General features: G+C 44.2%; 2 protein-coding genes and 1 long non-coding RNA gene across 18 annotated transcripts in view; 2 read left to right on the forward strand and 1 right to left on the reverse strand.

Moving 5' to 3' along the window:
* Window positions 1–13,179, reverse strand: part of PTPN21 (protein tyrosine phosphatase non-receptor type 21) — a 75,310-nt gene extending 62,131 nt beyond the window's left edge. For 3 of the 6 annotated variants that reach the window (XM_078054080.1, XM_078054079.1, XM_078054075.1), the window contains exons 1-2: window positions 12,815–13,179; window positions 7,984–8,368 (exon numbers count right to left, since the gene is read on the reverse strand). In XM_078054080.1, the coding sequence (XP_077910206.1) occupies window positions 7,984–8,163 (180 nt within the window). In that variant the 5' untranslated portion in view covers window positions 8,164–8,368; window positions 12,815–13,179. Of the gene's footprint in view, window positions 1–7,983; window positions 8,369–9,241; window positions 9,379–9,715; window positions 9,867–12,814 lie in introns of those variants that run through there. The other 3 variants (XM_078054078.1, XM_078054077.1, XM_078054076.1) reach the window with 3 other exon arrangements.
* On the forward strand, window positions 9,494–10,907 carry LOC118547831 (uncharacterized). Of its 2 annotated transcripts, none has more exons than XR_013440803.1 (2): window positions 9,494–9,744; window positions 9,861–10,907. It is a non-coding gene; the product is annotated as an uncharacterized LOC118547831 (long non-coding RNA). The 2 variants fall into 2 exon arrangements; XR_004923290.2 differs by having other exon boundaries at window positions 9,494–9,718.
* Window positions 13,180–20,421: 7,242 nt separating the features above from the next.
* ZC3H14 (zinc finger CCCH-type containing 14) overlaps window positions 20,422–24,407 on the forward strand; it is a 52,608-nt gene continuing 48,622 nt past the window's right edge. For 3 of the 10 annotated variants that reach the window (XM_078054084.1, XM_078054088.1, XM_078054090.1), the window contains exons 1-2: window positions 20,423–20,612; window positions 21,073–21,115. In XM_078054084.1, the coding sequence (XP_077910210.1) occupies window positions 20,577–20,612; window positions 21,073–21,115 (79 nt within the window). In that variant the 5' untranslated portion in view covers window positions 20,423–20,576. Of the gene's footprint in view, window positions 20,613–21,072; window positions 21,116–24,407 lie in introns of all 10 variants that reach the window. The other 7 variants (XR_013440804.1, XM_078054082.1, XM_078054089.1 and 4 more) reach the window with 4 other exon arrangements.

Genomic DNA, 24,407 nt, shown 5'->3' on the forward strand with positions numbered 1-24,407 from the left:
ATCCATGAACCACCTGAAATTCTATGCAAAATTCTGCATTTTTGTCAGATTCTAAAGGGGCCATGATCTCTATAACTTTAAAAGTCAAAGGTCAAGCATTAGTCTGACAGATACAAACTCAAATTCCGACTCTTCTGCTTATTAGCTGTGTGATCACCCAGATTAGCGGAGCAAATCACCCAATTTTTCAGAACTTCTGTTTCCACATTTTAAAATGGGAAAGTAATGCCTAATTCCACGTGAGGATTAAATGCGATAAGGCATATTAAGCTTCCAGCACAATAATGTTCATCCACCCAGAAGGAGGGCAGCAGAAAGCCACTAAAACTTTTAGTATTATAAGGAATGAAATCTGAAACTTTATACATCAAAGGCAATGACAGAACTTAGTGAGATCCCCAAAACACCATCAGTTCCCTACGCCCACCATTTTGTAACTCACAAACCTCCGCACATGAATAAATTCATGCTTAATTCCATATGGTGATGAGACTACACGACTGTGGCAGATTGTTGGTGAGAGAGACTCAAGGACCTCCCTAATGTCTCTGAAGTGGAAAATCCAATACTGGGAGAAAAACATCTCCCACTATTAGCCCTTAAATTTATTAGAAATTAAGTGATAGTTGAAATTCTGTAATAACTTGTGTGATGTTACTTATATTAAAATGTGTAACATTTACATGTTTGCATTTATAATTCCTCTACTTATTTATATAGCTGGGTTTTTTATTTTATTTTATTTATTTTTTTAGTAATCTCTACACCCAACATGGGGCTCAAACCCATGACCCCAAAATCAAGAGTCGCATGTTCTTCCAACTGAGCCAGCCAGGCACCCCTATATGGCTAGTTCTTAATTATCTAGACCAAATGAAAAAAGTAACAGAAAATCTGGGGCACTTGAGTGGCTCAGTCTATTAAGCAAGAGACTCTTGATTTCAGCCTGGGTCATGATCTCAGGGTCCCTGAGATTCTCTTTCTCCCTCTGCCACCCCCCCACTAACTCACATTCTCTTTAAAATAATCTTAAAAAAAAAAAAAAAGTAACAGAAAACCTAAAAATCAAGAAAAATCCTTGCTCATTTTAATCAGTTTTTTACTTTGGAAAGTTTTCTTTATCTAGGTAGAGAAGCCAATCTAAAATTTACATTTGTTTCAGATGGTCCAATAGATCTAACTAAAGATATTTATTGATACTTGTCTATACATCAATTTTATCTGATTTATAACCTACATACCTGAATAAATAAATATTCAGCCCAAAAGGTTGAAAAGTTTGCAGGTGTTATACTTTTTTACCTTACACATATTTCAGTTATTTTTAGAGTCCAACTGAAAACAGCTAGTGCAGAAGGAAATACGCATGAAATTCTTGAGGTCTACTCAGATAACAGTCAAGATAAGGTCAGTGGATATTTGGAATACCTAAGACACTAATTTAAAATAAAACACTCTGATGGCCAAGAACACTTTCTAAAGTTGTGCTTGAGAGTAATGGTTTGCATTATATGCTTGATCCCTCTCTATACCAACAAATCCCTTAGCCAAAAAGTGTCCCCATCAGCCAGAAAGCATTACGGGAACAATCTGTTCAAAAGTAGCTGACATTGCCTTGATATAGCAATCTTACCTCAGGGAGTCCCTAAAGCCTGATTATTTTCTAAGTGTTTCAGAAGAAGCCACAAAGTGAAAAAGAAATAAAATTCTCAAGAAAAAGGTACTTTTCTACCTGTGTTCAAAGGTTTGTAAATGTTCAACTCTCTCCAGGAAATAAAATCATATAGCAAATAAAGGCTGACTTAACTGAACTACTGCCTATGCTTATCAATGTAAATTCAAAACAAGACCCTTAATTTTTAAACTAAGTAGACATTTATTCAGCAACATCGTTCTGTAAGGTACAAGCCACTATTACAGACACCGGTGACGTAACAGTCCTACTCTGATAGAGCTTACAGTCTAAAGAATAAAAATTTGACTTATGTGTGATACACTTCAAATACAATTAAATTTTTTTTCTGAAGATCTGTGATAAACCACCGCAGAGCAACCAAATATCAAAGCCTAATTATAATCTTAAAATGAGAGGCCACAGGAAGAACTTGCAAATTTTGCTTGATTTTTCACCTGATGGCTTAGTATTGATCTCAACTTTAAAACTGTAGTTATGTATGTGCACCATATTGTAGTCAGTGAGGATCTCCCTTCGCCTATACACACACAAAACACTCAGAAATAGCTGAGTGTTATAAAACTAACACATAATGTATCACAGCAAACACATGAAAAAGTCATCTTCAAAAGAATTTCAGAAGGGGCTCCTGGCTGGCTCAGTTGGTAGAGCATGTGACTCTTGATCTCAGGGTCATGAGTTCAAGCCCCATGTTGGGGATAGGGATTACCTAATAAATAAAATTTGTGGTTTTTTTTGTTTGTTTTTTTTTTAAAGGCCTCCAGGGTTGGGGCACCTGGCTGGTTCGTTCACTAGGGTAGTATGTGACTCTTGATCTCAGGTCCTCAGTTTGAGCCCCATGTTGGGCATAGAGAGTACTTTAAAAAAAAAAAAAAAGCTTCCAGGGTGTTTTAAGTTCCATTTCCTAACTGGACATTTAAAAATCCCACCAACCACATGCGAATTAAGGTGAATAAAGACTTTATGATAAAGGAAGGTACCCTGTACAAGAAATAATAATTTGCAATGAATCTAATTAGAACCCATGACAACATGATAAAAATATGATTATCAAAAGTAATATAAGATTTAAAAAGAATGCTTGGGGAACTCAATTGGTTAAGTGTCCGACTCTTGATCTCAGCTCAGGTCTTGATCTTGGGGTCATGAGTCCAAGCCCCGCATTGGTCTCCATGCTGGGCGTGGAGCCTACTTTAAAAAAAATAAAAATAGGGCGCCTGGGTGGCTCAGTCGTTAAGCGTCTGCCTTCGGCTCAGGTCACGATCCCAGGGTCCTGGGATCGAGTCCCACATCGGGCTCCCTGTTCGGCGGGAGGCCTGCTTCTCCCTCTCCCACTCCCCCTGCTTGTGTTCCTGCTCTCGCTGTCTCTCTCTCTCTGTCAAATAAATAAATAAAATCTTTAAAAAAATAAAATAAAATAAAATAAAAATAAAAAGAATCCTTGAGAAAGACATACCCTAAAGAAAAAAAAAAACTTAATCCAAAATTTCATAAAACTTTTTTTTGTTTTTAATCATAGGTTGACAGCAAGAGGGAAGAAACAGGCTAATAGAGAAGTAAAAACCTACTGAAGTTCTGTTGTTTTTGAGGGGGAGGGCAAGACGGCAGTGACACTGTACAAATTAATTTCCAGTGCCGTGAAAAAGAGATTCAAATATGACTGCTAAATTAAAATGGTACACTAAAATTTTAAGTTTAGTAACGTAAAAAGTGTGATTACCAGTGGCCACTATACTTGTTTTTACTATAAGAACATTTTATGAATAAACACTGCTTTTTCCACTTAGTAAGAGAATACAAGATATTTACAAAAGAATTAATCTGAAGAGAAGTTGGTCAGTTACCACAACATGGAAATGGGAGTCACGAATTACAACAGTAATGAAGAGACACCCTTGCTGAGAGTTTCTCACATACCAAGCCCTCTGCTAAATGTTTTTCATCTAATACTGAATCCTCACAGCCACCATCAAGTAGATACTACTATTATCTACCGTTATCCCCAATCCACAGATGAAAAACAGTAGACTTGAAAAATTCCAATTCCAAATGTAATTGGACAAAATCACTTTTTAAAAAATGTTTTTATTGTAAAAGTTCCTTTTTCAGTCTCGTATTGTCTTCTTGCAGATAAAAAATCTCCATCTATGTGAACTGTTATAAATGAAGGAGAGATGTGCATAAAGTGGACGGGACAGTTGATTTATGAATTATGTGACGAGGTGGTGTATCACTTGGACTGGATCACATAACTAATAGGTCACATAACTAACAAATGGCAGCACTGGGGTCCAAACTCAAGTTTTTCTGATTCAACTTGCAAATGTCTTAACCACTCTATTAAGAGTCTTCTCAAGAGGCAAATAAAGGCAGTGCCCACCTAAGCATTGCCCAGAAAGGATACCCGGACTCAAAGGAACCTGTCTGGTTCCGGAGGCAGCACCATTCCCCTTATGAAGATAGGGAAGGTTTTCAGGGCAGTTTCATTCTCTGGTTCCATGCTCACCAAGCAACTTCTAGTTTGCACTGGCTCCCATGTGGCCTGCCTACAGGGGAACATGGCCTGGCCAGAGAACACACATACTTAGGGCTCTTGGTGGTTCCATATCTCATTGTAAATTATGAAACTGGCATCCTGCTTTTATATAACCTTCTCAGTCAGCTGGGGTAACGCATGTCTTACTCCCAAAGACAATAGGTTTTTGGGTTTGTATGTTTGTTTTTAAGATTTTTTATTTATTTATTTGACAGAGAAGAGCGCGCGCACAAGTAGGTAGAGCGGCAGGGAGAGGGAGAAGCAGACTCCCCACTGAGCAGGGAGCTGGATGTGGGGCTCAATCCCAGGACCCTGGGATCATGACCTGAGCCGAAGGCAGATGCTTAACCAACTGAGCCACCCAGGCATCCCAACAATAGGTTTTTAAGCTGAACCCCTTGCTCTAAACTGTGCTGATTCCATCAAGGTTACCCTGCCCCGTGGGAGTGGTTGTGCCCAGCTGACACCCTCTTGTCTCATCACCTCCATCCAAGCTCTGTAACATATACCTTCCAAACTGGAGAGAGAGTTTCCTAATTCCCCTTAAATTCTACAAAGGCTTTCACAACCTCTCTTGAAAATGTGTTATGAAACTCAGAATGAATGATATGCAGAAAATTTCAACAGCTCTGAGACGCTGTTGCTATAATGAATAGCAATATTTTCCTGTGGGGATAATGTTCCTCCATTTTTAAAAGTCACTCTTCACAGCTCAAATATGGTGAATTTAGAAAAAGTTTCCTTTCTCCTTCTTGGTGCTCCATTCTAGCTCCTTCCTAAGGCTCGGCCTCCTCTATTCAACCCCAGGAGTCGGCTACGTCTTCTCTCTCTCTCCTAGACAGCCTCATGCCCTCTCCCAGCTTTGATGAACTGATGTAGACTGATGATTCCCAAATCCTGACCCCGAGCTGAGCTCCAAGCCTGGACATGCCTCTGCCTGCATAACATCTCCAACCCACATCCCTAACTGAGCACTTCCAGAACTGATCTCACCACACACCTCTCCCTATCCCCCTCAAACCTGCTCTTCCTTTCATGCTTCCTCTCCCAGTTACAAGCTCCACCATTTACTGAAACCTGAGTATCAACCTGGACCCTCTGGCTAGCCCTTCTCCACACTTGGCAGGTAGGTCCTGAATATTTCCAGATTCCAGCCACTTCTCTCCATCCCCATCCAGATCCAAGTGACTATCATCTGCACCACAACTACTCCTTTCTACTCATTCTCCAGAAGGCCCACTCTTCACAAAAACAATCACACCAAACCCCCTGTTTAAAATCCTTCACTAGGGGAGGGGTGCCTGGGTGGCTCAGTTGTTAAGCGTCTGCCTTCGGCTCAGGTCATGCTCTCGGGGTCCTGGGATCGAGCCCCACATCGGGCTCCTTGCTCAGTGGGAAGCCTGCTTCTCCTTCTCCCACTCCCCCTCCTTGTGTTCCCTCTCTCCCTGTCTCTCTCTCTCTGTCAAATAAATAAGTAAAATCTTTAAAAATAAATAAACAAATAAAATCCTTCACTAGGGGAACCTGGGTGGCTCAGTTGGTTAAGCGTCTGCCTTCGGCTCAGGTCATGCTCTCAGGGTCCTGGGATCGAGCCCCACAATCAGGGGGAGCCTGCTTCTCCCTCTCCCTCTGTCTGCCACTCCCCCTGCTTGTGCTTGCTCTCTGTCAAATAAATAAATAAAATCCTTTTTAAAAAAATAAAAAATAGGGGCACCTGGGTGGTTCAGTCGTTAAGCGTCTGCCTTCAGCTCAGGTCATGATCCCAGGGTCCTGGGATCAAGCCCCGCATCGGGCTCCCTGCTCTGCGGGAAGCCTGCTTCTCCCTCTCCCACTCCCCGTGCTTGTGTTGCCTCTCTCGCTGTGTCTCTCTCTGTCAAATAAATAAATAAAATATTTTTTAAAAATAAAGAAAATAAATAAATAAAAAATAAATAAAATCCTTCACTAATAGGGCACTTGGGTGGCTTAGTCGGAAGAGCATAAGACTCTTGATATCAGGGTTGTGAGTTCAAGCCCCATGTTGGGTGTGAAGATTACTTAAAAATAAATAAAATAATAAATAAAATTTAAAAATAAAATAAAATAAAATCCTTCACTAACTTACCTACTACTTTCATGACAAACTCAAAGCCTTTAACAAAAACCCAGCATTATGTGGCCCTGTTCTCAGCCTTTCCTCTCCCCACCTGAGGCTCCAGGTAGAACACCTGCCTCATGTCTTTGGCCTGCAGTTCCTTTGGTGGAACAGTCTTTCCAGCCTTCAGCAAGTCCACCCTGCACCATCCCTTTCCCCTCTGCTGCCTCTCCCTATTGTCCATAGCACCCTCTACTTTCCCTATCATAGCATGGATCAGCCTATTTTCTTACTGGTTGGTGTCAACACTAGCATGAGCTCCTACTACATATGTCCTTGGCACCTAACAGGTCTTTAATATCAAATAATCAAATGATTCTGAATAGTCACCGGGGGCACAGTTTATCTATTCCTAACTTTTTATGAACTACAACAATGGGATTTCCAGTTAGGAATATAACCTGGGCATTTACAGGGAATAACCAGTTTCTCCATCTTTCTCTTACCCCAGAACCAAGCAGCCAAAGACAGGAAGGGTCTTACATTTAATTAAAGCCCTTTTCTTCATAGGCCTTACATAGCATTTTAAATTTAAGACATTATGTGGATCCCTGAGGACTCTACAACTTCCTACAGACGAGATTAGGGGTTTTCCAGGGCAAACCTCCCTATGATAACTGTAACAGACTGTTGTTACAGCTTTAGCATTGGGGCACCTAGCTGGCTCAGTCGGAAGAGCATGTGACACTTGATCTTGGGGTTGTGCGTTCAAGCCTTACAATGGGTATAGAGATTACTAAAAAAAAACTTAAAAAAAAAAAAAAAGGACAAAGTTAAAAAAAAGGGGGGGGGGTTGGCTTTACATGCACTTTAAATCACACAACCACTCTTGAGCATTAGGCACCACTGTTATCCCCATGGTTCAGATGAGGGAACTAGATCCCAGAGAGTCACATAACTCATCCAAGGTTAAACAACCAGTTGGTGAAGAAACCAGAATTCAAACTCAGACAATATGTCTTTACAATCTTGGTGTGGCCTGTGCAAAACAGTCAAGGAATGTTGAATGAATGAATGAAATCAGTAAACTGTACTAGGTCAGGATGACGCATTTGGGATTCTATTAGAAAAGGGGAACTTGGGGGGCTCCTGGGTGGTTCATTTGGTTAAGCGTCTGCCTGCAGCTCAGGTCATGATCTCAGGATCCTGGGATCAAGCCAGGGATCATGCTCCCTGCTCAGCAGGGAGTCAGCTTCTCCCTCTCCCTCTGCCCCTCCCCCCTGTTCATGCACTCTCTCTCTCTCTCTCTCTCTCTCTCTCTCTCTCAAATAAATAAAAAAAATCTTAAAAAAGAAAAGGAAAAAGGAACTTGGACAATCCTAAACGCATTACTATTTGATTTTGGATTACATTTTATGGGAATAAATATAAGCATTTTCAAAACTCAGCACTATTAGTGATCTTATGGGGCACACCCAAAGAAAGACCTCTTGCTCTGTATCTATTCCTTCTTCACAGGGAGGGGGGCTTGCAGACTTGGACATCATGGCCAGCGACATACTTGGAGAACACAGAGCCAGCATGCATTAAAATGTCTGGGAAGGAAGAAGGCACAAAGCGAGGCTAGAGAAGCCTGCAGCCTTTTTTGGGGGGGGGTGGGGCAGGGGGGTGGCTCACCTCCCGCAGCTCCAGTCTTTGGGCCACAGCTTCCAGGCTCTCCTGGCCAGTGCTCTCCACGGACAGCGTGAACTCCACAAATTCGTTATTGAGCAGCTGGATGCGGGCAACCAGGCAGCTCTTGCTGGACACCGTGTAGCGCCGGGTGCGTTTTAGTTTCAATCCAAATGGCAGTGGCATCTTCTCGTCCCTTCGAGCGTGGCGGAGAGGTTAAAGAGGGAAAAGCCCCGCCACCAACGCGGAGGTGGTGATGGCGGGAGAAAGCGATCCTCTCCCGACGGGAGGAGTACTGCACAGTCTCCGGCCGCTCACCCAGCCGCGGCTGCCGCCATCAAAACGCAACTGAGTCCCCAAAGGCCGGGTGAAGGGAGCATCCACGCCAGTGCTGAGGAAAGAGGAATACCAATTACAGGGGCAACAGCAACTTCTGAACGGAGTTTTTATTTTTATCCCCCTCCCCGGCCGCCTCTGAGTTTTTTAAAAAAATAAAAATCTTGGGGGCGCCTGGGTGGCTCAGATGGTTAAGCGTCTGCCTTCGGCTCAGGTCATGATCCCAGGGTCCTGGGATCGAGCCCCGCATCGGGCTTCCTGCTCCGCGGGAGGCCTGCTTCTCCCTCTCCCACTCCCCCTGCTGTGTTCCCTCTCTCGCTCTCTCTCTGTCAAATAAATAAAATCTTAAAAAATAAAAATAAAAATCATGAAAGCTGTATCCAAAGAATAAGCTTTCCGGGTCTCCTGGAAAAAGAAGGCCTGAACAGGATCTGGGAGGCAGTGAGGAAGTTTATGGTCGCACTGCCTTAGCCCCTGGGTCAGACTCCACCCCTCATTGAACCCTACAAACAGCGATAACCACCTACGGCTATCTTCGGGATTAAACCAGACAGTGGCTGGCACTACTACCGCCAAATGTAGTAGCTAGCATTAGTATGGCTCTACGTTAAAGTTTTGTTTTTTATAGTTAATTTTTTCGGCTCCCTAAGACGCCAAGTGTCGGGGTTCTTTAGCCCTTATGGGAGATAACAGCAAAACACCTCCAAAAGCCCTCGGTGAAAGTCTAAACCCCATTAGACAAATGAACCCTGAACCCAAAGGGGAGGAATAATCCCCGGTAACATATGGCAACTGTGAGGTTCAAGCGAGGTGAAACGCTTAGCAAGCACTGGTAGGGCCGTTTCTGCTTTACAAACATTTACGTCACCAAATTGATTGACAAGTCATAAAGACCCTACCAATGCTTGTTACCCGATTACCACCAGACGCAGGGAAGTTCTGAAAACCGTGGCCCCGGCTTCCCAACAGGTGGGGACGCCTGAGAGGCGGTGGGCCTTCACCGGAGCAGGGCCGCGGCCCAGAAGCCGAGGCGGAAGAAGTCTTGAACGCCATCCTGGACTAACGAGGGGCGGACCCGGCTCAGCAAGCCCCCGAAGCAGGGGGAGCAGCGGAGAACTCCGGCTCCGACTCCCCCCACCGCGTCCTCCCCGCCGAAAAGCCGGCGGCGTTGCCCGGCCAACGCGCAGCCTCAGAAGTCCCGGAACTCTCCGCCCGCCGCCGCGTTTCCAGACGGACGAGCTAACGAAGGACTGGCTCCCGCTGCCCCCGGAGGGAACGTTTAAAGAACCCAGCTCGAGACCCACAGGAGGTGGAGGGGTCTGGGCGGGGTCCGTTTGGTTCCGTTTGGAGCCTCAGGACACCTCCACCCCCTATACGTGATTTACGACGTTTTTAAACACACCTGGTAACTCCTGGGCTGGAGCAAACAGCGTGAGCGGCGGCTGGGGGTTTTTACACTGCCTGGGTTTTTTCCCCCTAAACGAGTCAACAAAATCCCGGGAGGGTTCCTACCCTTTGGGGGTTTGTTTTTGTTTTTTTCTGAGCAGAGGCTGCCCCAGAAGACGAGTCGTTCAGCGAGGCTCGGCCGTGGCTGTGGCTGGCTACCCTGAACTTGGGCGGGGAACCGCGCGGAGGGGCAGAGTCCGCCCCCAGTCCTCTCATCTGGGAGACACAGAACCCAGGCCTCGAAAGGAGCGACTTTCTCAGCTTCACACGGGGATGGGCTGAGCTGGGAATGGATCCCAGGTTCCTCATTCCCAATCTTCTGCTCTTTTCCGTTTTCCTGACTGCGTCTCGGTTTCAGAGGTGATGGGCACACAGGGCTGGAGTATGGCAGAACTAGAGAATAGAGAGTAGCTATTTCACTAGGCTTTGCCAGAGTTAACATTAAGTAATTCCACTCCACAAAAGTGTACTGCGTCTCTGAGTACAAGGCAGCGTAGTGGGCAGTGTGAGAAATCTAAGACGAACCCTAAGCCGTCGCTGCCCTTAAGGAGATTACATGCATGCTATAATTATATACATGGCTGTATCTCTAGTAAGGACCGCACCACGGTTTTCTCTGTTTGTGTTCTTGCTTTTGTTGTTTGTGTTTTGGTTTTTTTGCCTTTGGAGTTCTGGTTATGCCCAGGTAGCCAGAAAAATAAAAGTTAAAAACAAGGACTAGAGGAAGAAGGCCAAAGGAAAAAACCAGGACTACTTAAAGCACTGTTTTTTGCTGAGTACCTTCTATAAGTAAAAGCACCATACTAAGGGGGGGTAATATAAATATTATAAAAAGATATGGTCTCCACCTGCAGTTTTCAATGCCCTTTGCTATGTCAGTGTATAAACTAGTTGAGGCAAAATGAAAAAAACAAATCAAGAAATGAGAACTTTAAATAAGCTTTTGACCAGAAAATTGCCTGATAAGCTATCAGTGTTTGTATAATACAAATGTTAAAAGATTATATGTATGTAACATACCACACCGCATATACTATTAAATACCTTTCATGAGATGATAAGCTATCAGTGTTTGTATAATACAAATGTTAAAAGATTATATGTATGTAACATACCACACCGCATATACTATTAAATACCTTTCATGAGATGAGGTGGTGGATTTCAATTTTACATACAAATTATGGTTAACAAAAAACGGGACAGATTAAGTAGTGTGATGAAGAGACAAGATACTGCATTTATGCAGAGGAAAGATGAGTATTTGCATTGAGTGTTCAAATATGGTAGACTCTTCATTACAAAGATAGACCTAGGCCTTGAAGGCAGTAGGTATTATACTATATAACTTAATTATTAACTTAAGCTCTGATTAAGCAGAGTAAAATTTTCAGTTGTTCCTGGGATTTGAAATGTTTTACTGCATCAGAGATAAAGAAAAGCCAATGTGTTCTCTTTACTTAGGTAGATTTTATAATGTAACAGAAAAGATTGAGGGGTGAATGTGGATGTCAGGGTGCATTTTTCCCCAAGATCCATCCACAAGAATAGCTTGCTTTTTGCTTATTTATATAAAACCTACTGTGTTAATACTGTTTAATAATTTAGAAAATTATCAATGATTTACACCTTTTAATTTTCTGTTATATACAGTTTTCACTAGCAAATCATGTCAAAGTTATTAATGTTCAAATGGAGTAGAAATATAAGTTGCTTTTTTGGGGGGTCTGTTTCAGATGTAAAATAATATGGAATAGCGGCTCCTGGGTGGCTCAGTGTAAAATAATATGCAATAGCGTAGCCTGGGCTGCTCAGTCAGTTAAGCGTCTAACTTCTGCTCAGATCATGATTGGAGGGTCCTGGGATAGAGCCCCAGGTAGGCTCCCTGCTCAGTGGGAAGCCTGCTTCTCCCTCTCCCTCTGCCTGCCGCTCTGCCTACTTGTGCTCTCTCTCTGTCAAATAAATAAAATCTTTTTAAAAAAATATGCAATAATTTGAAAGATCTGAAATTATAACTTATCTACTAAAGAGGTAATTCATAATTTGCTTGTGAAGGAAAAAAACTAGTAAATACTTTCTCTACAAAACCATCCTGTTATGTAATAAGGGACACATGTTAAGTTCTGTTCCACTTGTCAAAAGGCAGTCTCAGATATTTGTGAATTCATTTTAATGTTTCCACATTCCCTTTCAAAACTTTCTCAAATACACTGTAACTCTGAGTCCTGTCGTTTCCCCCCTTGCTGCCAAGATCCTCCCCACATGTAATTCTGCCACTGATACTGTAATCACAGAATATATGACATCTTTAGAGTAATATATAGATCTATAGTATTAAATCAAACATATTTCTCATGGCCAATATGCGTAAATACTCGAGAATAAAATACCCTAGAAACAAAACAACTATTATCAGAGTAAAATTACTGTCATATCCCAAAGTTAAAAAAAAAATCTGTCAGCAACTAATTAGGCATACAGCGGTTGTCAGAGCACAGTGTTTTGAATATGTTTGTGAATATACGCTATTATTATAAGGCTTTCTCAGCATAGCATAAAAGAAAAGACGTGCATGCCAAGAGCGGCCAATCTAATCAGGATTTGCAGAAATCACAAGTCGGAATTTGCAGACCCAAGAATTCTTTTTTCCAGAGTAAACACTCTTTACTCCAAAAACAAGTCATCACCAAACAATCCTTCCCTACTCGCCTTCTCGCCAGTTATCTGGCACATTTCTCATTTAATATACCGAGAGGCAAAAATATGCCTAAGACTGTTAAAACCCTGATCCAGAATTACGCCGCAACAATCAGCCAAGGAGTTCAGAATAGAAGTTCAAGACCCCTTTTAGAAATGAACTCAACTAGATCACGGAGAACCTGGAAAGGGAAGACTTTTCTCTTTGTTAACGCTCCTGCCACGGGTCTGGAAGCCGGGACCCATCGTCCGGGAGGGACTCCAAGGCTCGCCGACGCGCTCCGGGGTCCCCGCTGGCGGACACACCCCACCGCTCGGCCCCAGCGCCCGCCCTTCGGCCGGGGCCCCGCGCCCTCACCTGCTCCCGCTCCCGCATCCTCGGGGCCGCGCGCCCCGCTCAGCGGCCCGCCTCCCGGGGTCCCGCCGCGCAGCAGCCACAGCCGCGCCCGCACGCCAGCCCGCGCCGCGGCGCGCTCATGGGGTTCGCGCGCCTCACTTCCTGTCTCCCAAACCTCGGCCGGCAGACCATTCCCCCGGGCACAGTCCGGCGGCGGTGGCGGCGGCGGTCACGGGAAAGGCCCGGAGGTGGGACCGGCCGGCTGGGAGCGCCGCACAAAGGAATCGGGCGGGGGCTGGAGTGGCAGGAGGACGGACGGACGGACAGACGAACAGACGGGGCACGGGACGCGCGGCCGGAGCAGCGGAGCGGCCGGGCCGGGCGTCCCTCCCCCTGGGCCGGGCGGGCGGGGCGGATCCGGGGAGGCGGCGGCGGCGGCCCGTGACCTCAGAGAGTTGGAATGCGGGCGGCGGGGCGCGGGGGAGGTGCGGACAGCTGCGCCCGGCCGCCGGGGAGGGGGCGCGCCGCTGCTTTTTTTTAAATCATATGACCGCTTATTTTAAGAGTTTCCAAATAAAGCAAGGCTTTTAATAAAAATGAGGGGGGGGATATTATTTCGGTTCCAGGTAAAGGGTCCGTAAAATGCTATTATTGCTGGAGTTATTCCTTTACTGTTGTACATTTCTGAAAACAATTCAAATATTCTATTTCTTACTTCCATGCTTACGTCTAAAGATATACCCCATAAAAAAGGAAAAACACTTTAAAGTACTGGGTGAGAAAGTCCCCTTCTCCCCCCAAAAAGGTTGATATGCCTCAAATAACATCTCGGTCTCCGAAAGAGCTGAATAAATATGCAACAGAGTAGAGCTATTAGGGATGGGGACTCCATGGTCAAGTTGTCTAGGTTCAAATCTCAGCGCCAACACTTTATAGCTGGGTAAACTTGTGCAAATTTCGTAACCTCTCTGTGCCTGCTTCCTCTCTTCTAAAGTGAGAATAATAATAATCGCTGTCCAGTAACTTGTGTAAAATACATGTGAAGTGTTTCATTTAACCCTAGACCCCATTAGCAGTGTTTATTATTACACGGTATTGTATTTTTAAGCCGCATTATTGTAACTGAATTACAGCACTTAAGCGGAGGAATAAAACTGTGTGACCCTAACACCATCACAATAGGTTATTTGATCTTTACCTGGCATGTGGTTTGAGTGATTGGAGCAGGGAAGCTTTTATTTGGCAAATTTTAATTTAAATGGTTTTTAAAAAAACGGTTTCTGGAAAGCTTTTTGGTGTTAGATTTTATTCAACTCTCATTTTCATCAACAATTAGCCGTACTTACTATGCCTATGTCATGGCCCCTGCACACAGAGGACTTCTGGTCTAGTGGAAGATGCACACACCTACACACCACACATACATCATAGAGGTATGAGCGCTCTGGGAGAACAAAGCCGGCCAAGATTCAAGGCAGGTGATGGAGCTAAAAGCAAGTTAGACTACATGTGTTTCTGATAGAAAAATTAAATTAATTCTGTTTGTAACTGATATTTCAACAGTACACCATGAGGGGGTCAAATTGTGTGTGAGGAAAAAAAAGAGACATGAAAATGAGTCCCTTTTCTGGTCTCCCGAGCTAGAAAAATTGAAATTATGTGAGACCCTTCTCCCTTTCTCATCTCCAGCCTACCATCAAGACCTGGTATTTCCTCCTTTGCAATCTCTCAGGATTTCTTTCTTTCCTCTCTGCCTCCTACCCCCTTCCCGCAATTCTAAACCAAACCTTCATCATTTTACATCCGGATTATTGCAACAAGGGTGGTCTTGCATCTGGTTTCTCAGTTCTCTCTCCTTTACATGCAAATACCAAGCTTACCTCTCTCTCTTGGGTCTATCACTCCCAAGGGACCCCCAAGGCTAGCTTTTCTGCCTGTCCTTTAGGGCCTTTCTAAGTTGCTCTAGCCTCCTTGGCCATTCTCAATTTCTCTCTTCCCCCTGAATGCCCCAGTCAAGCTATTTCTCCTGGCCCATAGCACCTCCTGCCCGCCCGCCCCCTTTCATTTTTCTGAGTCTTGCCTTGCTCTCCAAGCCTCAATTCAAGGCTCTCTGCTTCCAAGACACCCCATTCCACAGTGATCTCCACACTTGGCAAGAGCTTTAAAAACTATTTCATGAAGGCTTCTTTTATATCTCCTAGAATTCCTAGGACAACTACTGGCAGAGAGTAAGTACTAAATAAAAACGTGTTAATTGAATCGGGAAGAAAATAAAAGAATTTTAAAAATAGAAAATGATCATAAAACCCAAGCGATATTAGACAACAGATTTGAACTTCCTCCCCCTCACTGCATCGGTGTCATTTGCTGACCAAGTACTTAAACTCTATTTTCTCTCAACCATGTTAATATGACAGTAACTCCCCCGTGATAAGCCACATGAGCAGCCCCTTCAAAGCATCAGACTTGAAATTATTATTGGTTAAGTTTGAATGAAGAGAAATAATTTGTATGGTTCAACCCCAAAAAGTATAAAAAGCTGTCAGTGAAAATCTCCTTCTCACCCTGCCTGCTAGATACCCAGCTCTCCTCTTGCCAGTAACCAGTGTTTACCATAACTTTCTGTATCTATTTAGAGATACTCTGTAGAGGGCGCCTGGGTGGCTCAGTCGGTTAAGCGACTGCCTTTGGCTCAGGTCATGATCCTGGAGTCCCGGGATCGAGTCCCGCATCGGGCTCCCTGCTCAGCGGGGAGTCTGCTTCTCCCTCTGACCCTCCTCCCTCTCGTGCTCTCTGTCTCTCATTCTCTCTCTCGCAAATAAATAAATAAAATCTTAAAAAAAAAAAAAAAAGAGAGATACTCTGTAGATAAATAAGCCATTACATATCTGTATCTTTACCTCCTCTTGTTACCCAGAAAGTGGCATAGTATAAATACTTATCCACATGAAGATAATTCTTAATAAAATAATTAAGATTTAAGGGGCCCCTGTCTCAGTCGTTGGTAGAGCATGAGACTCTTTATCTTGGGGTTGTTAAGTTCGAGCCCCATGTTGGGTGTAGAGATTAGTTTAAAATAATATCTTTAAAAAATAAATAAAATTTAAAAAAGAAAGTCCTGAATTAAAAAAGATAATCAATAAAAAGGAAAGGAAATTGTGGTTTTGGTGGTGCACTGACTAATATTTTCTTAGGAGTTAAGAAATTCAGGGCGCGCCTGGCTGGCTCAGTTGGTGGAGCATGTGACCCCATCTCGGGGTTGTGAGATTGAACCCTGCATTGGGTGTGGAGATTACTTAAAAAAATAAAATCTTAAAAAAGAAATCTGCTCTGATAGCTTGGAGAGTACCTACTATAGCTCACTATGTAAATTATCATCTTCTGCAAGAATCTAAACTGAATGACTGACCCTCTCCTCCCACCACATAGAGATAATGATTCCCAGAGGGAAGGGGTAGGAAGAGCCAGAAAGACAAATAAGATGTATGGCTCTGTCCTCAAAGACTTAGGAGCGTGCGCGTGCACACACACATACACGCACTCCAGTACTATATATATGCATATATATTGTAGTAGGGGAATATATTAATGAGAATATATTTTAAGGGGGATAGTCATGTCTGGTTTATCACTGTGATTAGCTTCTAGCTGAGCCTGGAAGGACAAACAAAAAAGCTCACAAAGAACTCAAGGAAAAGAAGAGAAAAGCATTCCAGGCTGAAGGAAACCACCCCCAAACCCTACCTCCCTCCCTCCTGCCCACCCCCCCCACACACACACATATACAGGCTTGCAAAGGATGAGCACATGCCCAACGTCCAGCTGGAATGCTGCCCTGAGAGCAGGCTGGAGGTAGGAAGAGGCCAGTGTTAGAGGACTCAGGGCACCATGGAGTTGGGCTCAGGCCTCTCTGACTTCAAAACTAACACTCGTTTTGTCATCTTCTCTCTTTAAAAGACAACCCAGAACCCTCTTAGCCTGCATTGTGGTTTATTGAAATTTAGTCCTCATTCTATCCCCTACAGCAAAATAGGTCATTCATCCTGAACTGGAGAGCCCTTCCATGCCAGAAAAGAATTCTCTTGGTCTAGCTTAATCTTTTTCAAGGTAAATACCCTTTGCTCCTTTAATGGTTTCTCTCTGGTCATCGTCATGATCATCTTCCTCTGGATGTGATATGGTTTATGAAGCTGCATCTTCCAGGGAAGCACCTTGAACAGTGTTGGATCACTGAACACCATCGGTTTAGTGGGTTGTACCCTGTGACACTGTAACTCCTCCTGAGGTCTAAATGTGTGGGTTCTTTTTTTTTTTAAGACTTTTTTTTTTTTTTAAGATTTTATCTATTTATTTGAGAGAGAGAGATAAGGAAAGAGAGCACAAGCTGGAAGAGAGAGCATGAGGAGGGGGCAGAGGGAGTGAATTCTTTTTTTTTTTTAAATTTTTAATTTTAAGTGAGCTCTAGGTCCAATGTGGGGCTTGAACTTACAACCCAGAGATCAAGAATCACATGTTCTACTGCCTGAGCCAACCAGGTGCTCCCCCCACTTTTTTTTTTTTAAGTAAACGCGTTTTTCATCTCCTTTTCTTTATTATTATAAAAGTGTGCATTCTTAAGCAGCTTTTAAAAGTATTGTTCTGACAGTTAACCCTTTCTTGAATACATTTTTTAAGGATTTATTTATTTGAGAGAGAGAGCACAAGCGGGGGTGGAGGGGAGGGGAGGGCAGAGGGAGAGGGAGAAGCAGTCTCCCTGCCGAGGGTTCTGAGGACTCAATCCTCAGACTCTGGGATCATGAGCTGAGCCAAATGAAGGCAGACGCTTAACTGACTGAGCCACCCAGGCACCCCTTGAATACATTTTAATAAAAGTTTCCCTATTCCAAATACATTTTAATGAAAACATTTTCTATTCTCTGTAAAATGTTCTTTCAGTATTAACTAATATTGACTAAGGATTTTGGAATCGGTAATGGATACAAAAGTGTTTTCATTCTTAGTTCTGAAATGGTGGATAAATAGAAATAACATACTATCTTTTGGATTGTGAGTGTCATGAAAGCAGGGACTCCGTCTTGCTCATCTTTGTGCTCTGGCTCCCAGCACAGTGTCTGGCTCTGAGAAGGCATTTAATTTTTAATCAACAAACAGTGCTGCTGTGAGCCAAACACAGTTTAAAATGCTTCCCAAATTTTAATTTATTTCATCCTCACAACCCTATGAAGGAGAAACTGCTATCATACGAATGTCACAGGTGAGGAAACTGAGGCACAGAAAGGCTAAGCAACTTGCCTAAGGTTTAGGAGGGAGTAGCAGGGCTGGGATTCAAACCCAGACAGTCTGGCTCCAGTGTCCTTGTTCTCACTTTGCTCTGCTGCTTCTCATCAATGTTGGATGAGGGCAGGATGGTTGGATTAATCCATGAGGAATGCTTTTGTTAATTTAGGTCATTTATTTTATCCTACAAATATTTCATAAGTGCTTCCTATGTGTCCAGCATCCTGAAAGAAATTTTGGAGAAATGGAGAACTACAAGAGTTTGTAATTTTGTTAGAGAGGACACATACACAATTAATATTGCAGAGGGTATATTAAGTGTCATACTAGTAGCTCCCACATAGATGCTATAGGAATTCAGAAGGAAAAAAATGATTACATAAGATAAAGGGCCGTGTGGCAAACAGACCCTAGGTGGCCCCATGATTCCTGCCCTGCTGTTTACCCCCTGTATAACCCCCTCACCCTGACAGTGGGCAGCACCTGTGACTTGCTTTTAGTTAATGAATATGGCAAAAATAAAGGGGGGGGGCGGATTTTGCAGATGTGATGAGCCCATAAATCCCTTGATTCTGGGGTCAGGCCCTGGGTGGCCCTAAGTTACCCAACAGAGTGAGAGCCCCGAGAAGAAGAGGAACTGGGCCTTCCCTGAGCTGAGAGACTGTCTTGGTGGACTTAAGTTAAGTAGCCATGTTGAAGAAGCGCATGGCAAGGAACTGTGGGCAACCTCTATGGCCTGAGGGTGGCCTCAAGACAAACAGCTAGGAAAAAGCTGGGGCCCTCCCTCATAAAGTTGCAAGGGAATTAATTTTGCTAACAACACCAGTGAGCTTAAAAGTGGAGTTTTCCTCTGTCAAGCCTCCAAATGAGAACACGGCCTGTGACTGACACCCCAACAGCAGCCTTGTGAGAGCCTGACCAGAGGACTCAGTTAAGCTGTGCTCAGATTCCTGACTCATGAAAACCATGAGATGATAAATGTGTGTGTTTTAAGCTGCTAAGTTTAGTGTGTGGTCATTTGTTATTAAGCAATGGATAGCTAATAGGGACCACTTCCAGATTTAGTGGATATGGGGGAGAAGGGAGCCCTCTCTCTGCTTATTCCTAGATTTTATGATCATGGACAGGGAGAAGTAAGCTGTTATTGATAGAAACAGGGACATCAGGAATAGAAACCAATCTGAGTGGGGGACGGGAAAGATAATGAAGACGTAAATTTTGATGTGCTGAATTTGGGGGAAATACAAATGCCTGAAGTCATCTGGAATTTGGGAGTGGAGTTTAGGGGGAAAGTCAGGGCTGACAGAAAATTCGGTTATTCTCAGCATAGAGATGACAGCTGAAATCCTAAGAATAATAGAGTTCTCTAAAGGAAGGGTTTCAGAAAGGAAGGAGCAGGAGAGTGACTGTAAATCTTGGGGAAGGGCCACCGAGTGGGGGAGGGGGGAAGGAAGGCAGAACCCGACCCAAGGGAAGCAGTACTTGTGGAATCATTAGAAAGGACTGTGATTGGGGTGCTTGGGTGGCTCAGTTGGTTGGGCATTCAGCTCTTGATTTCCTCTCAGGTGGTGATATCTGGGTGGTGGACTCAAGCTCCACGCCTGCTCAATGGAGTTGGCTTGAGATTCTCTCTCTCCCTCTCTTTCTGCCCCTCCCCCCGCTCTCTCTCAAATAAATAAATATATAAAATCTTTTATTTTATTTTTAAAATATTTTATAAGATTTTATTTATTTGACAGAAAAAGAGAGAGAAAAGGAACACAAGCAGGGAGAGTGGGAGAGGGAGAAGCAGGCTTCCTGCTGTGCAGGGAGCCCGACCCAGGCTCGATCCCAGGATGCCGGGATCATGACCGAGCGGAAGGCAGACGCTTAACGACTGAGCCACCTAGGCGCCCCAAATAAAATCTTTTAAAAAAAGAAAAAAAGAGGACTGTGATTGATTGGTTCTCCTGCGCGGGATGGTCGGTTCCCTCCAAGTGTAATTATAATGCAACCGCTAGGAGGCAGTCTATTTTACAGGTAGGAAAACTAAGGACTTAAAGGTTTAAATCATCTAAACCATTATCACATTAAAAGCCAGCGAAAGCTGGAGTCTAACTCAGATATCATACCAAAGCCAGGGATCTTTCCGCTGCATTTAATTCATCTTTATTTTCCAAAGAGCGTAAAATGAGTAAGTGGGGGCGAGGAAAGGGGAGAGCTCTCCAGGTGCCGGGAGCGGCGGAGAGAAACCGAGGGCATTCTCCGGCCGCTGCTCTCCTAGCCGCCAGCAGAGGCCGCCCGAATACAGACTCCGCGGGCCCGGGTGCGCGCAGGCGCAGGCGCAGGCGCGCTCGACTCTGCTCTCCCTGGCGCGCCGGGCCGGTGGGGGCGGGTCACGCAGATCGCGCGGCCGGGAGCTGGTAGCTGGCGGCTGCGGCGGCGGGGTTGCGGGGCCGGGAGCCGGCGCGGGGCTCTGGGTAAGCGAAGCGCCGCGCAGTGCTGAGCTCGCCGCCCGTCGGGAGCCATGGAAATCGGCACCGAGATCAGCCGCAAGATCCGGGTAAGGCCCGCGTCGGGCGGGGGCGGGAAGCCGGGCCTCAGCGGGCGGGCGCGCGGTTGTCAGGAGTAACGGGGACTGTGGGCCCGGCCTGGACGCCGCGGCCTACTCGCCGCCGGGGGCTCTCGGCGAGCTGCGGGGTCGGCGAACGACTCCTCCTCGGCCTGGGCCGCCTCGGGCCGACGGGCCTCAGAGAGCTCGGCGGGCGAGCGGGGCCGCGGCTGCAGAAAGCCGCCGGGAGCGGAAGGAGGCGTGGAGCGCCGGGCGAGAGACGCGCTCGGCGGCGGCTGGGGGGGCCCGCGGGGACGGGGGAGGGGCCCGGGCGCCTCCCCGCCCCCACCTGGGACCTGGGCGCCGAGGGGGCGGGAGGTGCGCGCAGCTGCCAAGTTGCCTCTGCGTTACGGAGCCGGGTGTTTTTCCGCCTTTTCTCACACGCACGTTTGTCTTTCTCTTCTTCCCTCAGAGTGCCATTAAGGGGAAATTGCAAGAATTAGGAGCTTATGTTGGTAAGTTTTTTGTTGTTGTCAGCGTAATAGAATTTAGACTTTGCTGCTAATTGAATTTTAGTGAATGCATTTTTTTTTTTCCTTCGTACTTTCGACTTTGGAGAAACCCCTTTTTACTTTCAAATCTGATTCTTTGCGGTTTCTTTCTTCTTTTTTTTTTTTTAAAGATTTTATTTATTTATTTGACAGAAAGACATAGCGAGAGCAGGAACACAAGCAGGGGGAGTGGGAGAGGGAGAAGCAGGCTTCCCCCGGAGCAGGGAGCCCGATGCGGGGTTCGATCCCAGGACCCTGGGATCATGACCTGAGCCGAAGGCAGACGCTTAACGACTGAGCCACCCAGGCGCCCTCTTTGCGGTTTCTTATTCTTACTGTCTTTTCTTGAAAGCTCTATATGCAACCTTGCCCCCCCCCCAAAAAAACCGCCTTTTAATATGGTGCTTTTAAGATTGTTTAGCCTCCTCTGTTGAGGCTCTGTCTTACTCTCCATGTTTATTTGATTTGATTCTGTTTTTCCTATTCTCTTTGCTTTCCTCTTGATCTTGTTTCAGAACTTATTTTGCATATGAATGTTTTCTGGCAGTTGCCTCTGCTGCGGTTCAGTGAGTTTTATTTTCAAATCTTTCTTTTTTCCTGTCTCTTTTCCTCTTAGCACCCACAGTAATGTTTTCTCTTTTTCTTTATGCTTTTATGATTTATAATTTGAGTGTTTACTTTGGATCAGGCACTGTGCTTAACCATTGTCTATGCGTTAGGTCATGATAATATCCAGGAGAACACTGGAAGGTAAGTGGTAATACTCCTACTTGTACAAGCAAGGAAACTGAGGCTTTGAGTGCTTACTTGAGCAATGCTTTATGGATTGAGATTTGGGTCTGTTTGGCTCCAAAGCTGGTGCCTCCTGGAAAAGTAATTTACGACATGGTTCTCAAGGTGTGAGAGATGCCAAGGGTCTCTGAAGTCAAAACTATTATCTCATTGATACTGAAGGGGTACTTGCCATTTGGATTGTGCAAAAGCAATGGTGAGTTAAACTGGTGGGACCTTAATCTGGAGATCTCACTGCAAACTCTGTGAGAAATCCTATCACCCCTCTCCTGGGAATTTTTTTAAAAAGCCAGTTTCACTTAATTAGTGAAGCAGTAAAAATATTTTTTTTAAATCTTGGCTCTTGCCTACTACGTCTTTTAAATGTGTGATGTGAGAAAATAGGAATTACTCATGAAGTACTTCTGTGTATTAAAACAGGTTGGTTTGTCTAAAGGGAAAGGATTTGTGTGATTGAGTTAGCCACCTTTTTCATGGAACATTATTTTTATCTCCTAACACTGACAAACTAGACACACACTTGGATATTTGGCAGACATTTTCTTGAAAGTGAACAGAGGAAAAGAACTGATACACTTTGTTACCAACGACAAAAGTTGAGCTGTCAGGTGAAAATAGAATTTTGAGAAGTTTGTTTCTGCCTTCATGAATTTGAAAGCTTCCCAGTACTTAAAAGAAGTTCTGATGATAGGGCGCCTGGGTGGCTCAGTTGGTTAAGCGACTGCCTTCGGCTCAGGTCATGGTCCTGGAGTCTTGGGATCGAGTCCCACATCAGGCTCCCTGCTCAGCAGGGAGTCTGCGTCTCCCTCTGACCCTCCTCCCTCTCATGCTCTCGTCTCTCGTTCTCTCTCTCTCAAATAAATAAATAAAATCTTTAAAAAAAAAAAAAAAAAAAAAGAAGTTCTGATGATAGTAACAAATGATTCTTTTGTATCTTGTAATGAATTGTATCAACATGTCAGTGATTTGTATAGCTCCCTGAACCAGTAGTTTTTCAAATGATCAATGCATGATGTTACAAAATTATACAAGGGAAAAAGATTCATTAAAAGTAGAGGATGGATCAGTGGATTTTCATGTAACAAGGTACAAAAAGGTGATTGATAGAGTTTTAGTTTCCATATTGCTGCCTACCTTTAAGAAACTACCACTTGTTGAGTTTTGATGTAGTATCACAGAAGAATGTCCACATTATCTGAAAAGGCTTTTAAAATACAGTTGACCCTTGAACAACTTAGGGGTAGGGCTGCTGGACACTCCCCTCCCTGGCACAGTTGAAAAGATGAGTATAACTTTTGACTCTCTCCAGATTTACCTACTAATAGCCTACTGTTGATCAGAAGTCTTACTGTTAACATAACCAGTCCGTTAACACATATTTTGTATATTATATGTATTCTATACTTTGTTTTTATAGAAAGTAAGCTAGAGAAAAGAAAATATCACAAAAGTCATAAGGAAGAGAACATGCGTTTTTGATACATGTATCAAAAAAAATCCAGGTATAATTGGACCCAGGCAGTTCAAACCCATGTTCAAGGGTCAGCTATACTTTCTTTTCCAACTGTGTATTTGTGAGGCCGGATTTTCGTCATATTCTTCAATTAGAGCAACATATCATAACAGGTTAAATGCAAAAGTGGAAATTGAATCCAGCTGTCTTTTTAAAAACCAGATATTTAAATATAACTAGTTTTATGTTATTTTTTTGGAAAATTTATTTTTTATAAAAATGTTAATTATGTCATATAAATGGGTTTATTAACATGTGATAAGTGTGTTATTTTAAATAAGATTTTTAAATTCTCAGTTTTTCTAGCATGGTAATTACCAATAGATAGTTCACATAAAAGTTCTTTTTTGTCGTTGGTAACAAAGTGTATCAGTTCTTTTCCTCTGTTCACTTTCAAGAATATGTCTGCCAGGGTGCCTGGGTGGCTCGGTTGGGCGACTGCCTTCGGCTCAGGTCATGATCCTGGAGTCCCGGGATCGAGTCCCGCATCAGGCTCCCTGCTCAGCAGGGAGTCTGCTTCTCCCTCTGACCCTCCCCGCTCTCATGTGCTCTCTCTCTCTCTCATTCTCTCTCTCAAATAAATAAAATCTTTAAAAAAAAAAAAAAGAATATGTCTGCCAAATATCCAAGTGTATGTCTAGTTTGTCAGTGTTAGGAGATAAAAATAATGTTCCATGAAGAAGGTGGCTAACTCAATCATGACCTGAGCTGAAATTAAGAGTTGGAAGCTTAACTGACTGACCCGCCCTGGGTCATCAGAGCATAAAGCGAACCTGAGGCCCAACGGTTTGAGAATTACTAATTTGGGGTGCCTGGGTGGCTCAGTCGGTTAAGCCGCTGCCTTCCGCTCGGGTCATGATCCCAGGGTCGTGGGATCGAGCCCCACGTCAGGCTCCCTGCTCGGCAGAGAGCCTGCTTCTCCCTCTCCCTCTGCCTGCTGCTCTGCCTACT

The sequence above is a fragment of the Halichoerus grypus genome, chromosome 8 (assembly GCF_964656455.1).
Source record: "Halichoerus grypus chromosome 8, mHalGry1.hap1.1, whole genome shotgun sequence".
Lineage (NCBI taxonomy): Eukaryota > Metazoa > Chordata > Mammalia > Carnivora > Phocidae > Halichoerus > Halichoerus grypus.